This window comes from Camelus dromedarius, chromosome 9 (assembly GCF_036321535.1).
Source record: "Camelus dromedarius isolate mCamDro1 chromosome 9, mCamDro1.pat, whole genome shotgun sequence".
In the NCBI taxonomy this organism is placed as follows: domain Eukaryota; kingdom Metazoa; phylum Chordata; class Mammalia; order Artiodactyla; family Camelidae; genus Camelus; species Camelus dromedarius.
Genome location: NC_087444.1, coordinates 75,164,784 through 75,180,804, shown reverse-complemented (window position 1 = coordinate 75,180,804; position 16,021 = coordinate 75,164,784). Strand labels below are relative to the sequence as shown.

The following is a 16,021-nucleotide window of genomic DNA, read 5'->3' as shown; positions in this document are numbered from 1 at the left end:
AGATTTCAAGGGAAGCAGAACACGGAGAGAAGGAAGGCTAGGAGGAGAGATGATGGATGGAGGCAGAATGAATGAAGGAAACAGGGAAGAAGGAAAACACTTGAGCCAAGAGGAGCTGCCTGTCCGAGGCTCAAGGCTCGGGGCCAGGAGACCCCTCCCCATCCCGGGGCCAGGGAGGCAGGGAGCGGCCATCCGAGCTGCTTGAGGGATGCTCCGGGGCGGAGGTGGGGGGAAGCCAGAGGAGTGGTTTGCTAGGGCCCGGCAGGGCGCCTCACTACCCGGGAATGCGCCCAAGGGATCAGTGGGTGGTTATAACCCAGGCCGGGTGCCCGGAGTCAAGGAGGCAGCGGTGGCAGGACCGTGGAGGCCAGTGGCAGCGGGCCTGAGAGTCTGGCAGCTGAGCTGGGACCCAGTTCCCCACCCTCTACCTGGGGGACACGGCAGGTGAGGCCTGGGGAGGGGGACAGGAAGGGAGAGATGCTTCAAGTTGGCTCTGGCCTGGGATGTGCCCCCATCTCTCTCTCTCTCTCCATCCTCTCTCCTCACTCAGACTGGAGGATGCTGGATGGTGGTTCCTCTGAAGTCTATAATCCTTTGTCTCAGCTGAGCGCTGTGGGTGGGCAATGTCCTCGTGGTCCCTCTCTGCCCTGGGGAACCAGAGAGAGGAGGAGGTGGGGGTGGGATAAGGGCTCCCAAAATCACCTGGGCCTTTCCATCCTCTTCCCCACTTCCCAGGTGCAATGGTCATGGCAACGGCAGGACCCCCCTCAACATGGATGGTCCGTGCCCTGATCACAGCCCTGATTCTGGGAGTGACAGGTAACTAGAACCCACCCCCCCGGTGTGTGTGTGTATGTGGGTGTGTGTGTGAGTGTATGTGGTACATTTTCCCATATCAAGCAACTGTGACAGGTAGGAGTACCCTTTGAGGCTGTATATGTGATTGTGCGACTGGGTGTGTGTGCCTTTTAAGACGGTGTGTCTCAGTAACTGTGTGGGTGATTGTATGTGCGCTGTGAATGCTACTGCGTGTGTGGCTGCTTGGCTTTGTGTGTGACTGTTGGTATCTGGGGTTCCTGACCCTGTGTCGCAGGACTGTGTGAGACAAAAGTGTCTGTCACCATGAAAATGTGTGGCTAGATGCTCTCGGGTTGCCACTTGTGATTGCGTGATCGTGGCTGGGTGCAAGGTTACGTGTGGCTATATTTGTGACGGTGTGACTGCTTGAGATTCTGCGCTTGGGCGATTATATGTGACTGCATATTGGTAGGGGGGCTGCACGTGTGGCGGTGCAGCTGTGTGTGGAGCTCCCACCCCTGCTATGACAGACTGAGTGTGCATGTAACCAAACTCAGGTTTGGCTGCTCACTGCTCAAAAGCCACTAATTCCAGAGGCAAGTGTCAGTAGAAAGAAAAAGTGCTTTAATCAGAAAAGCTGGCAGTCTGGGGAGAAGGTAGACTCAGGTCCAGAGACCAACTCTGAAAAGTCTGCTCAGCCATGACAGTTTTGAAAACTAAAAATGAGAGAAAGGATCTCAGTGAATCATCGAGAGGCAGGAGGTTGCATTCTGCATCCTTCTCCGTTGCATGCAGACTGGCTGACTCTCTCTTCAGATGTTATCTTGCCCCAGTGATCTGCCTGCAGGTTGGTTAAGGGGGCTGTTAGGGGTAGAGAGTTAGTCATTCTTTAATTACTTTATTCTTCATTCTTACTACTTTTAATCTAGGAAAACAATCAACAGGTTAAGCAAGGTGTGGTGTGCATTCAGGAGCGCATAAGTCAGGAGTTAGTTTAAGCTGCTTAGAGACCTTCATTCCTGTAATTGGGTGCTTTCAGGCTTAGAGGGGAAGAGAAACGGGCAAACAGGAAAGGGGCAAAAGAGCTGCTTTCAGTTCCCCAGCGTCAAACATCATCCCATTTCTAAGGGCTTAGGAGCCAAGGTCCATTTTCTGTAACCTTCTTCATGCTGACGGACAGTCCCGTGTTCTCCGAGTGGAAGAGATAGGATGCGGGTCGATAGCATCTCTTTGCTGACAATTTTAGTTGCCTGTTTACATCTGGGGGCAGAACAAGCTATGATTATTTTGATGCCCACAAAGATACAGATGATTATGAGCAATCATGTCAATCCCATTCCCCTGAGGCCACAGATTCAGTCCTGCTCAAGATGGGGCCGCTGATGTTGTGGCCGCAGTCTGGTCATCATGCAGTTAGCTCTTCCCCTCTGGTGGCAGTTACAGTGTCTGTGAAATGACTCAGGAATGTGCACGAGACACTGAGAGAGTCTGTGACTCTGCTGTCCTTATCGTTAACCAGTTGAACCTGCTCTTTTGTGACTCAGGGAGGCTTGAGGTTTTCCACAAACAAGAGGAGGGGACATGGAAGCGCTTTTGCACTTTGGGGGGGGGCCCTGCAGGGTTCTGCTCAGTTCCAGTCCCCCCCCCTTCCTTTGATACTCCTCAATCTTGAAGAGGAACAGGGGCAGAACCCGAAAAGGAATAAAGTCATAAACTTGACAGAGGCGCCCACGGGGTCCTGCTTGGTTGCACCCCCAGACGCTGCTCTGAGAATGGCTGGTGGCATCCGAGTGTGACACAGCTCAGAAATTTCAGGTCCTCAGCAAACACAGGAGCGTGTCTGAAGTCACACCCACGGTGGCCACCTACTTTTACCTTGAATGTCTGAACCACAGCTACTCCATTTTGACTTTCAAAGGCATTTCCCTCCTCAATGGCCAAAACAGATGTCACCGTTAATGATTTCAGTGCTTTTCTGGAGATGAGGAGATGCAAAAATTGGGGCTCGTAAAATCTTCTCCTGAAAATATCTAGCTATCCGAAGGCCTGCTTTGCCAGTTTTTCTCAGAGCACAGAACGCCCCATTCCTGATCTCCACCCTGAACTCTTTTTGGGGTGTGTTGCAGGTCAGCAGCTGCAGTGGCTTGTGACTGAATCCTTGCCGAGGTGGATGGCAAGTGCCAGTTTTTGGTTGGCAGGTCATACATGGCCTTGGATTTGGGAGGCATTTCATGACTGTTTCACCCCGTGGTGCTGGGAGTGCTCAGTCAGGCAAAGATTTCATCGCTAGGCCACTCGGCGTGCTGTTATGGGACCAGGCTTCATTAACAGTAGCCAAAAGTCTCTGGACCACCTGTATCACTAGTCTGTTATGGTCCAGAGGGAAAAAAATCATCTCCCTTGTTGCTTCTTCCCATATCTCGAGTTACACTATTATATTCACTGAGCTCATACAGAACCGTGTATCTGGCCAACTGCTCCAAGTTGCCTAGCCATCATTGTTTTTATCAGAGGCTTAGTCACACATTTGGTGATGTAAGAAAGAACAATTTTGTAAAATAAGCAATATATAAATAGCATAGCTAGCAGTACTAATGCGGTCATAAGTAAGAATTTACGTCCAGAACTTCCACGAGGTACAGCCCAGTATATCCCCGGGTCATCTGACTTAGTCTGTTCTGTGCCAGTCCTCATCTTTAAGGGAAACCACATGTTGGCATTGCCCACAGGCACCCAGTCCAATTTCCTAGTGCTACTAGGCTGGTTCCCCTTGGCGTGGTTTAATTACTCTCAGTATAAGGGAACCCTTAAACTTAAATGAACATACCCTGGTGTTAACCACATAAATCCATCCCATAATTGTGGGAGGTTATATTCTTTGGCTGAAATTTTGCTTGTTGCTCTGATTAAGCCGGAGTAACTTTAGAAGAAAATGTACATTTATGGCCAGAGTCAGAGCAAGTATTATTAATTGGCCAGGTAAACAATTTTGAACTGTGTTTTGCATTAACATCCTGTGGGTTGGTAAACATAAACACCAATAATTTCTAAAAACATGTGCTTTCTCATAGAGAACACCTCAGGGTGGCACCAAGCATATTCGTCAGTAGTCCTAACTAAATGCATTTAGTTTCTCTGTAAAAGGAAGTCGGTGTTCAGTAATTAATGTTTCAGTATCTTATTTTATTTGCAAATGACCTAGCTATTCAATAAACTTCCATTGCTTAACTTGATTTAGCAAAACTCTAAATTTCAAGTTGTCCAATATCTGGAGAGATCTGTAGACATTTCTGAAATACAATTATTCCTAAAGAGTTCATCCCAAAGCTCTTATCTTGCATTTAACTTACTTATAGAACTTTCATCATACCAAGTTTTGTTTTGCTGATAAATTTGCAACAGATATAATCAGATTTTGACTTATATTAAACCCAGATACAAAAAAAGTATTATACTTAATGTTGGTGACTCTACAGACATGTCATATTAATTACATCAACAAATCTAAACTAACTTTAAGACCAGGTGTTATTTTTAACATTGACTATTTCCCGGTTCACGTGATCCTGAAATTCATTCTGGTTGGTCACCTCCTGTGTTTCTGAGAATTTATATAAGCACTTAATTTCCTTTAAGCCAGTTAAGTAGAGCTCATTCACAAATTAATTTTGAAAATACGATCCAAAGGTAAAGACACGTTTATATAACACACACATAGACATACAGACAGAAACAACCAGAGAGCTCATAGCTTCATTTTCTAAGCTTAGTCATGAATTGGGTATTACAATATAAAACTCACTAGTTTGTAAGTGATAGTTGGAATACATTAAATTTCAAAAACCTCTTTTCAGTTCTTTTTTTTTTTTTTCCTTCAGTCTCAGGAATTGCAGATGGTCTAGATAAGTGTTCCTGAGGATCTGGTCTCCAGGCACAGGGAGAGAAAAGCAAGCTCTCCTAGAAGGACTTGTTCCCTTAGAGCCAGAATTCTGAAACAATACCTTAACAAGCTGTTTTTTCTTTCTAACTGCATATGCAAGAAAACAAAAAAAAAGAACCAGTTCTGGAATTTTTCAAAATCAGTTTCACCTTAACTAAATTTCTCTGGAGTCTAAAGAATATTGTGGCCACACAGTGTTATAATAAAATGTCGTCTTTTTCTTAGTCATAGGCTCATAGCTAAACTCTTTCCAGTCAGACAGAATTTGCCCAAGAGGGCTCCACGGTGGAACAGAACCAGGATTTCCCATTTCACAAGGCGGAATGACAACCATAAATCACCAAGTACGAAACACACATGTATGGCCCTCACAGATTGCCCAGTGTGAGCTCTCATCAGGCACTCCCTTAAATGCAAACGGCTCTCAACAGCATACCCATGTCAGAACCAACTGGCCCAAAAGAGCACCCCTTGTCCAAACGGTGCCTGCGGCTTAATGGCCGACGCACATCAGGATCAGCTGGCTGCAGGAGGAGGCTCCCTGGGCAAGCGCCAGTGGGAAAGCCTGGCCCTGGAGCTGCTAAGCTCGTCTCAAATGCACATTTCCATTTCCACCCCCAGAAAGTGAAAACCAGCATTCAGTGCTGAGCAGAGGGAGAGACAGGAAGAATCCCCAGAACAAGTAGTTCTGGCAGCTGCTAGGACTTTCTTGAGAATTTTTCCTTCTGGGCTGGCTAGCCATGAGCGGCTGGCTCTTCAAGGTCAACCCCACGCGATGCTGCAGCCAGTGGGTCCAAGCTGAACCAGGCTGTCATGAGAACACAGGCCTACGCTGGGTACCAAAATCTGTTACTGAACCCAGGTTTAGTTGCTAACTACTCAAAAGCCAATAATTCAAGAGGCAAGTGTCAGGAGAAAGGAAAGGTGCTTTGATCAGAAAAGCCAGCAATCTGGGGAGAAGGTAGACTCAGGTCCAGAGACCAACTCTGACAAGTCTGCTCAGCCATGACAGTTTTGAAAACTAAAAATGGGAGGAAGAATCTCAGTGAATCACCGAGGCAGGAGGTTGCATTCCACATCCTTCTCCGCTGAGTGCAGACTGGCTGGCTCTCTCTAAATGTTATCTAGCCTGCAGGATGGCTAAAGGGGCTGTTAGAGATAGAGAGTCATTCTTTAATTACTTTATTCTTCATTCTTAACTTCTTTTAATCTAGGAAAAGAATCAACAGGTTAAGCAAGGCATGGTGTGCATTTAGGAGCGTGTAAGTCAGGAGTTAGTTTAAACTGCTTAGAGATCTTCATTCCTGTATTGAAGTTCTTTCAGGGTTAGAGGGGAAGAGAAATTGACAAACAGGAAAAGGGCCAAAAGAGCTGCTTTCATGCAGAAGAGGCTGTCACCGTGAGCCAGTGGCTGCGTAAAGGTGGATATGTTACCTGACTTGCCCTGGGTCCACTGGGACTAATGTTGTCACCATGCCATTGTGCTGTGTGCAGAAGTGAGTGGCAGCCTCTCCACGTCTGTATAGGAGGTGTACACATGCAGGTCACCAAGACACTGCGCGTGGGCGAGTGAGATCATGTAAGGCTGCCCCCAAATGTGTGTATCTGGTAAGACAGGGTTCCACAAGACGGAGCTGTGGGTGTGGCTGTCCCTGTGGAAGACAATGGACTTCTCTGTGTAACTGCCTGTATGCGTGTCTTTGACACTGTTGTGTGTGTGTTTCTTGGAGTGTGGGCGGAAACCAAGGCAGCCCCAGGGCTCCGCTTGCCTGGGTCCTCAGCAGGAATATGAGTGAGTGGACGGATGATGGGGGAACCAGTGATGGAGTGGGGTATCTGTGTTCCTATCTGCAGGTTTGTGTGAGGGAGAAGGGTATTCGCAGGATGATTCGGGGGCCACAGTTGTGTTTGAGAATTCACAAGACGGCTCTGCTCTCCTCCACCCCCACCTGCCAAGGGGGGCCACCCCCATCCGGAGCACTTCTCCTGGGTCTGCTCCTCCAGTTCTGGCCCAGCCCACAAGCTCTGACTCTGCGCCTTTTCAACAACCACACCCCAAGCCCAGACTCCACAGTCAGGGATCCTTGGGCTGTGCCCCTTCCCCAAGAAAGACCCAGGCCCTTTGGCTCTCCCACTTTGGGCCAGGCTCCACCTCCTTTCCTGTCCACGGCTCTGAGAAGCTGGCCCTTGCCTCTTCTCCCAAAGTCAAGGCTCCTTATGGGATTGACTCCTCCACCCGACCCTGGCCTTGGCCCTGCCCACATCTCAGGCTCTGCTACCTCCAGCCCATTCACTAAAGCTTGAACCCCACTTCTTGAAACCTGGTCCCACTCCTAACGTCCTGGCACTGGCCCCTCAACATAAGCACCCTTTCCGATGTCAAACATCCTCTGGCTGATCCTCCTTCTTGAATCCAAGCCCCAAACCCCAAGCTCCATCTTGCCCATTTTCTGCCCGCAGAGCCTGTTCTTGCAAATGATGTTGCTTCCTGCGACAGCCCCTCTGGTACCAGGCCCTCTGGGAGCACCCAGGACCTCGGACCCGGGGCCGGGGCCGGAGCCGGGGAGGACACCCGGACAGATGACAGCAGCAGCAACCGCATCGTGAATGGGACGGACTGTGAGATGCACACCCAGCCGTGGCAGGGTGCGCTGCTGATGCGACCCAACCAGCTCTACTGTGGGGCCGTGCTGGTGGACCCCCAGTGGCTGCTCACGGCCGCCCACTGCCGGAAGCCGTGAGTGGGGGCTCCAGGAGGATGGCTGGGCAAGGCGCGGGGGAAGGACCTGGGAGGCAGGACTGGGGATGGGGGATGAGCCATGGAGATGGGGATCTGGTGGGGATGGGATGGGGCTGAGGAAGCAGGGGGAGGTAGAGTCGGGATTTAGAATGGAGTTGAGGAGGAGAGTGGGGTGGGGATGGGGTTAGATTGGGGAAGGGGTTGTACTGGGGGATGGGAGTTAGAGATGAGTTGGGTTTGGAGCTAGGAATACAACTGTTGGATGCTTAGGAATGGAGATGTGATTTGGTTTGGCTTTAGAACTGGAGGTGGGATGGGATGGGATGAAGATGGGGTTGGGATTGGAAATCGCTGTGGAGCTGAAGACTGGGTTGTGTTAGAGATAGGAATGGGGTTGGAGAAGGCTGAATTTGAAGTTAGGAATGAATAGGTTGATGATTTGGGGGTAGGTCAAGGATTAGGGCTGGCATTAGGGTTGGGTTTGGGGTTGAGAATGGGCTGGATTTGGGTTTGGGCATGCACATGCTGATGGTTTGGGATGGAGACGGAATGAGGTTTGATTCTAGAATTAGAGGTGGGTGGAGATTGGGGTGAGGTGGAGATAAATTGGAACTGGGAAAGGATAGGGCTTGGGGATAGATGTAGAATTGAAGATGGGGTTGGGGTTAAAGTCATGGGTGAGGTTGGAGATGACTGGATTTGAGGTTGAGCGTGGCTGGGTTGGGGGTTGAGGATGGTTAGGTTTGGGGTTGAGGATGCATATGTAGGTGGTTTCTGTGTGGGGAAAGGATTAGGGTTGGTGTTGGGGATGGGATGGAGATGGGCTTGGAGTTGTGACCAGGGTGGAGATAAGCATGAGGCTGGAGATAAATTGGGGTTGGGAATGGGCAGTGGAATTGGGGTTGGGACTAGGTCTGGCGTTGCAGCTGGCATTGGATATGGGGACAGGGGTCAGGGTTGGTCATGATCAACACCATCTTCCTCAGATTTTTCAGAATCCGTCTTGGCCACCATGCCCTGTCACCCACCTATGAATCTGGGCAACAGCTGTTCCGGGGCATCAAATCCATCCCCCACCCTGGCTATTCCCACCCCAGCCACTCCAATGACCTCATGCTCATCAAACTGAACAGAAAAATCCGTGAGACTTGGGATGTCAGGCCCATCAAAATCTCCTCCCGTTGTCCATCTGCTGGGACCAGGTGCTTGGTGTCTGGCTGGGGAACAACCAAAAGCCCCCAGGGTGAGTGTCCAGGTCCCTTTTGATGCCCACCTATATCTGCCTTCCCCTCTCTGTCCCCGAGCACTCTGCCCTTTCCTCTCTTTCTCCACCACTCACTGAGGCCCTCGTCTGCATTTCTCTGTTTGACAGTTACCTTCCCCAAAACCCTCCAGTGCTTGAACATCACGGTGCTCAGTGACAACAGGTGCAAGGAGGCCTATCCAAATCAGATAGATGCCACCATGTTCTGTGCTGGTGACCAGGCGGGCAGAGACTCCTGCCAGGTAAGGCTTGAGACTCTCCATTCTTTCAGCAGATACACACAAACCAACTGTGTAACCCCTTGCTGTGGGGACCCCACAATGATCAAATAGGTTAGCACCTCTGTTCCCACAGAGCTCACATTCTTGAGCAGTGAAACACAGTTGATTTATAACACTGTGTGCGTTTCACGTGTACAGCAGAGAGATTCATTTATACATATATACGTGTATATATCTATTTTCTTAAAAAATTTTTTTTCCATTACAGTTTATTACAAGATACTTAATAGACTTCCCTGTGCTACACAATCAATCCTTGTTGTTTATCTATTTTATATATGGTAGTATGTGTACATCTGTTAATCCCATATTCCTAATTTATCCCCTACCCTGCTTCCCCTTTGGTAACCATTAGTTTGTTTTCTCTGTCTGTGAGTCTGTTTCTGTTTTGTAAGTAAGTTCATTTGTACTATTTTTTAGAGTCCACATATAAGTGATATTATATTTGTCTTTCTCTGTCTATTTCACTAGTATGATAATCTCTAGGTTTATCCATGTTGCTGCAAATGGCAATATTCCACTCTTTTTTATGGCTGAGTAATTAATGCTCCTTTGTGTGTGTATACATATATGTGTGTGTGTGTGTGTGTGTGTGTGTGTGTGTGTGTGTGTGTGTATGTATATCATATCTTCTTCATCCATTTATCTGTCCATACATGGACACTTAGGTTGCTTCCATGTCTTGACTATTGTAAATAGCACTGCTATGAACATTGGAGTGCATGTATCTTTTTGAATTAGAGCTTTCATCTTTTTTCTGGATATATGCACAGGGGTAGGATTGCTGGATCATATGGTAACTCTGTTTTTAGTTTTTTAAGGAATCTCCATACTGTTTTCCACAGTGGCTGCACCAACTTACATTCCCACCAACAGTGCAGGAGGGTTCCCGTTTCTCCACACTTTCTCCAGCATTTATTATTCATACATGTAATTTTAAACATTCCAGTAGCTCGATGTAAAGAAAAAGTAAAAAAGAAACAGATAAAACTATTTTTAATAATATATCCTATTTAATCCCATATATCCCAAGTACCATCATTTCAAAATGTCATTAATATAAAATAATTATGAATGGAAGATTTCATATCCACTTTTTTCTCATAGTAAGTCTTTGAAAGCCAGTGTGTATTTTCACACTGACAGCATATCTCAGTTTGGGCTAGCCATGTTTCAAATGCTCAAGAGACCCATGTGGCTTGTGGCTACTGTATCAGACAGCACAGGTCTCAAGAGAGAGATCAAGGCTGTTCTGTATGGTTGGCAAGATGTGCACTGCATAAACATATCATATCTAAGGGACCACCCTTCACACTCACAGTTTTGTCTTATTTATTTTGGCACATTTCAGGCAGATGCAGTCAAGTATCTTGTTCCCACAAAATTTGTAGTCTGAATTTTTTTTCTTCTGACAAATGCTAGTAAAATGTCTTAAGGAAGGAAAACAGAGACCCACGGTAGGTATTGAAACAAAGAAAATAGTTAATAGAGAGGATTGATTACAAAGTTGTTGGAAGCGCTGGAGGAGCAAAAAGGTTAAAAAAAAAAAAAAAAGCCTGTGGTCGAGAGACCGCATAAGCAGAGCAATTTCAGAGAGTGGTAAGTGCTATGCAGAATATGAAATTTAGTTTTATGTTGGCAAGTGATGGAGGGGCAATATTTGGAAGGGTGGTTGGGAGGGCCTTGAAGAGGCGGCATGGGAGCTCCAGAGACTGAATGACACAATGGAGCCAGCCTTGCAAAGATTAAGAGCAAGAAAAGCATGTGCAAAGGCCCTGAGGCATGGAAGAGTTTGGCTGATTCAAAAACTAGAAAAGAGCCAGCCTGTTTGGGGGACAGGAGTTGGGCCTGGAGAGATGAGTGGGACCCAATGTTCAGCAAGTATTTCTTGATCCCATGGTACAGAGTTTCTCTATGTTCTCATGGGAGCTCTATTTGTTGAGGATGACAGAAATTAACCTATTACAGCTCAGGACCCTTACCTGTATTCAGGCTTCCAAAGGTTCTAGAGGGATGTAAATTAGCATGCTTTTGTTTATTATCCCTGCTGGCAGGATGTATGCTTCAGTAATACTGGCATTTAGTAAGCTGTGGGCTCAGATAGCACTCTAGCCCCATTCTGATGGCTGTGAGAAGCTCTCCCATGATCTTACAAACATGACAGTTGCAACAGCTTCCCAGGTCTCCCCGTTTAATCTCTGTCTCCACTTAACTCAGGAAGCATGCGTATCTGGATAGAGGGATGGGTGGAGGGACTTTTTATCAGAAGAAAGCAGATCTTATTCGGGTGTCAGCATTTTAAACCACTTAGCCTTCCTGGAGCCAAGGTTAGTACCTTGGATGTTTTTCCTAGACCTCAAGTGGCTTTTTCATACCACAGTGTGGTCTGGGTGTGACCACAAAAAGCAAGAAATAATAACAACAATACTAATAGTATAATAGTAATAATAGCGCTAATTAATTGCCAGACACTCTTTTAAGTGGTTCACATGCATCGGCTCATTAACTCATTTAACCATTATGATTAGCTCTGTTTGACAGAGGAGGAGCCAAGGCTCAGAGCAGTTCACTAACTGCTGATCAAAAGAAACTCTGCAGGGATAATAAACAAGAGCAAATAAAAAATAATGAGAGAAATTAAACCACAAGAGAGTTGAAATTTAGCTGTCGGGACAGCTAAGCTTTTTTGCCTTGAAACAGGGTCCGCTAACTGGGGAGAAAAGCCAGAGTGTAGGTATCTTGCATAAACTTAAATAAGAAATCACAGTAAAGAGTGTTGAGAAATTGTATAGGAGGGTGGTTACAGGGAGACATAAGGAATTAAGCACAGGCAACCCAAATTAGTCCAAGGGAGTGATTCTCAGTCCCAGGGTCACTCTGAACCCCCAGCCGGTATATGGCAAATGCCTGGAGATATTTTTGGCTGTCACAGCTGTGCCTCAGGGGAGGAAGCGGGTTCCTAGCATGTGATGGACAGAGCCCAGGGTTGCTGCCAAATGTCCTACAGTGCACAGGACAGCCTCCCACAGCAAAGAATTATCTGGCCCCAGTGTCATTGGTGTCCGGGTTGAGAAAACTTCACCCAGGGGCTGAGAACTGCTTCTTTGCAACAGCGAGGTATTAAGTACAAGATGGGCTGGCATCAAGGATCGGGGAGGAGTGAGAAAGGGAAAGGAAGGGGTGTCCAGTAGGAGAAACACGCTATCCAAAGGCTGGAGGGGAGAGTGAGAGAGAAATACAGGGAAACAGAGAGACACACAATGAGGGAGAGCGACAGAGAAGAGGTGGGGGGTTGAGCAGAGAGGGACTTGGGGGAAATATTAACATTCTCCCTTTCTGCCTCTCTTTCTACCTGTGTCTCCATCTCTGTCTTTGTCTGTGTTTCTTCATCTCTCTACTCTCCCCGTGTTTCTATTCTTGCTGCCCTGGCCCTTCCTCATCTATGTGACTCCCTCCCTCCACCTCCCCACATCTCTGCCTCTCTGTGCCTCCCTTTCTCCTCCACAGGGTGATTCTGGGGGCCCCGTGGTCTGCAATGGCTCACTCCAAGGCCTCGTGTCCTGGGGAGACTTTCCCTGCGCCCAGCCCAACAGACCTGGCGTCTACACCAACCTCTGCCGGTTCACCAAGTGGATCAAGGAAACCATCCAGTCCAATTCATGAGTCACCCCGGGACCCGGCCTTCTGGCATCCCTCACCGCCTGCAAATCCCTGCCCCTGCAGGGACCCTGACTCTCCTTCCAGACCCCAGTTCCTTCCCCAAAATGTTGAGGTTGTTCACCTCTCCAGTCCCCCGGAGTCTCCTGGAGTCAAGTTCCCCCTTCCCTGACAGTGGATGGACCAGTTCCCATAATGACCAGAGCGAGGGTGTGTCTCAGTCACCCCAGTGCTTCCTTCCTCAGGTCCAGAGTCCCCCACTTCTCTGAAGCTGCAGCCCAAATTTGGTCCCAGAAATAAAGCATCTGAGAAGTGGACTCAGTGTGTGGTCTCTTCCCTGAATGGCCGAGCAGCCGGGAACAAGCCCCTCTCCCCTCTGCACTGCTGCGTGTGCCCTGTTGGGTCATATCAGCTGCAAGAAACAGAGATTCACTTGAGCTGCTTTCCATTTTGTTTACAAATGTTGATCGACTGGCAATTTCATGCCAGGAATGGGTCGAGGGGGTTGGGATACTGCAACAGGCAAAGCAGAGATAACTTCCTGCCTTAGGAAGCTCTCGTTGTAGTGGAGGGGGACTGACAATAAAAAGACAGACAAATACATAATGTGCTCTGGTAAGTATGTAAGCAATGTGAATAAAATGAGAACAAGGCATGAAGAAAGAGAAAGGATGCTGGGGGAGGGGCTTGCTTATATCGGATGGTCCCAAGGGTGTGGGAGGGGAGTAGCCGCCACCACCCCCACCCCAAGATGCCCACATCTTAATTCCTGGAACCTGTGAATATGCGACCTTATATGGCAAAGGGGCTTTGCAGGTGTGATTAAATTGAGGATTTTGAGATGGAGAGATTATCCTGGATTATCTGGGTAAGACCATTATAATCCCAGGGGTCCTTATAAGAGGGAGGTGGTGGGGAGGCAGGTCAGAATGAGAGACTGGAGGATGCTATGGTGATGGTTTTGAAGATGAGGAAGGGGCTGTGAGCCTAGGAGTGTAGGTGGCCTCTAGGAGCTGGAAAGGGCACAGGAATGGTTTTCCCCTAGGGCCCCCACAAGGCACTCGGCCCTGTCTGCCACTGCGCTGACTTTAGCCCAGTGAGGCTACGTTGGATGTCTGACCTTCAGAACTATAAGAGAGCAAATGTGCTGTAAGCCACTGAGTTTGAGAGAATTTGTTACCACAGTAAGAGGAATCCAACATAAAGGGCCTCTCACAGGAGGTGGCATTGGAGTGGAGACCTACGGGATGAAAGGAGACTCCCCCACGAATGTCTGGGGGCCTGGTGTTCCAGACAGAAGGACAGGTACAAAGGCTCTGAGATGGGGGCAGGCTGGGCGTCTCCCAGAACGCAAAGACCGATGGACCTGGAAGCTTGCTAGTTTGTTTTCCTGAGGTTGGGAAGCCACCAGAGGTTTTAAAGCCAAATGGTGACATGATCTGTTTTCTGTGCTAAGAAGATCCATCCAGCTTTTGATGGAGAACAAAATCGAGCTGCTTATCGGCAAAATGTTGAAAAGGGAGGTGAGTTATCACCAGACTTTCCATGACGTGCAGTCAAAAAGTGTCAGGACAGAAGCAGCGCCCCTGGGAGCTCTCATTCTTCCCCAACGTGCTCTTGCTTTCACGGTCCCTGTCTCCTCAGTTTCTCTAAGGGGCATCTTCTATCTCCTCCTCATCCCCCTGATAACTGGCTCCAGTGACTGGCTTTTCTTAGTACACAGTCCAGAGAGAGAGAAAACCTGATTGGCTGCCTATGGGTCAGGTGCTGCCTCTGAGTCCAATCAGCTAAGGCCAAGGAGGGCGGGGCCACCTAATACAAGCTGGGGCCCCAGCCACTCCGGCATCTGCCCACGTGGGCTGGGCAGTTCCCCTAAGAAGGCTGTGGGTATGCCCGTTTCAGACACATCCAGAGACTTCAGTTTTCGTCTTCAGCACCCAAATTTCGATATTACATTTGTTCGGTTCACCCAGATTTTTGTCTGTAGTTGTAAATGTTCCCTGCTCATTGTTGCACAGTATACTACGGTGCAAATGTACTTCAGTTTATCCATTTTTACTGTAAATAGGCATCTGAGTAGTTTCTAGTTTCTTCAACAGCTTTTTTTAAATTGAAGTACAGTCAATTACAACGTGTCAGTTTCTGGTGCACAGCACAGTGTCCCAGTCATGCATATACATTTGTTTTCATATTTTTTTCATTGAAGGTTATTACAAAATATTGAACATAGATCCCTGTGCCATACAGTAGAAACTTTTTTTAAAATCTGTTTTTATATATGGTGGCTAACATTTGTAAATCTCAAACTTCTGGATTTATCCCTTCCCACCCCCTTTCCCCAGTAGCCATAAGAGTGTTTGCTAAGTCCGTGAGTCTGTTTCTTTATCACTCATATGTGTGGAATCTTCAGCAGTTTTAAACAGTTTAAAATTTTATTGATGTAACATTTCCTAAAACTAAGGTAGAAAGAGTCTAGAAGAAGCAGTTGTGATTTGATTCTCCACGCACTCCATGCTTCCTCCTCCCAATGGCAGAGCCCAGATGCATCCTAGGTCAGGTTGTCAGGTTTAGACTCAAGGGTGAGCAGGAGATCGGAAGGGACAGGCGTAGGTCAGGAGGCAGAGGCTGATGTATTGTGAACCTGTCTGACTCAACACAAGGCAAGCTGGGCAAAACTGAGATGTAATTGTCATTCCCTGCACCACATTGCCACCTGAGACCAACTATTACTCAGGGTGGCACGTGACCTAAATTAAAGCTGTTCACCCTACAGCAGGGCAGCCGTGCGATCCAGTTCTAAGCAATAAGACATAAGTTGAAACCTAGCAGCTGGGTTTTCCTGGGGAGTTTTTGTTTTGCTGATGAAAAGGAGAGCATTATATTTGGACCTTCCCTCTCTCCTCACCCGGCATTAGGTGCCCAGAGGTGGACAAGCCACTTTGAGGATAAAAGCCACAAGATAAAGACTGGATCACGAGAAACAAGAGGAAGCCTGTGCTCCTGATGGCTTGCTTAGGCACCTGCTCCAGGCGTGGACACCCAACAACCGGGTTTGAAACAAAGAGAGTAAAACCTCAGGTGTCTGGGCTACTGCAGCTGGGTTTCGGTGTGCTGGCACAGAGCAGGTGATGGGGAAATAGCATTTCTAGGAACTAAAAGCTGAGCTGAGGGATTGCGCAGATTTTCCTGGGCAGGCTGAGCTTTCTCTGCGTGAGGATGTGTCTTTTCCAGCACGGAGGCTGGCTCCAGAACCAGGAGGGGACAGATGTCAGTAAATAGTTTCCACTAAGGGTGGAGAGGATCGTTGTATTTCCTGCGTGGCGATGTAAGTGGTGACAATA

At 47.9% G+C, this 16,021-nt stretch overlaps 1 protein-coding gene across 1 annotated transcript; it reads left to right on the top strand.

The window, feature by feature from the left end:
- Window positions 1–325: 325 nt before the first annotated feature.
- Window positions 326–13,011, top strand: KLK5 (kallikrein related peptidase 5). Its single transcript, XM_031457136.2, has 6 exons — window positions 326–444; window positions 736–819; window positions 7,199–7,475; window positions 8,465–8,721; window positions 8,851–8,984; window positions 12,531–13,011. The coding sequence occupies exons 2-6, from the start codon at window positions 741–743 to the stop codon at window positions 12,684–12,686; spliced, it is 903 nt and encodes a 300-aa protein (XP_031312996.1). The 5' UTR covers window positions 326–444; window positions 736–740; the 3' UTR covers window positions 12,687–13,011.
- The last annotated feature ends 3,010 nt before the right edge of the window (window positions 13,012–16,021 follow it).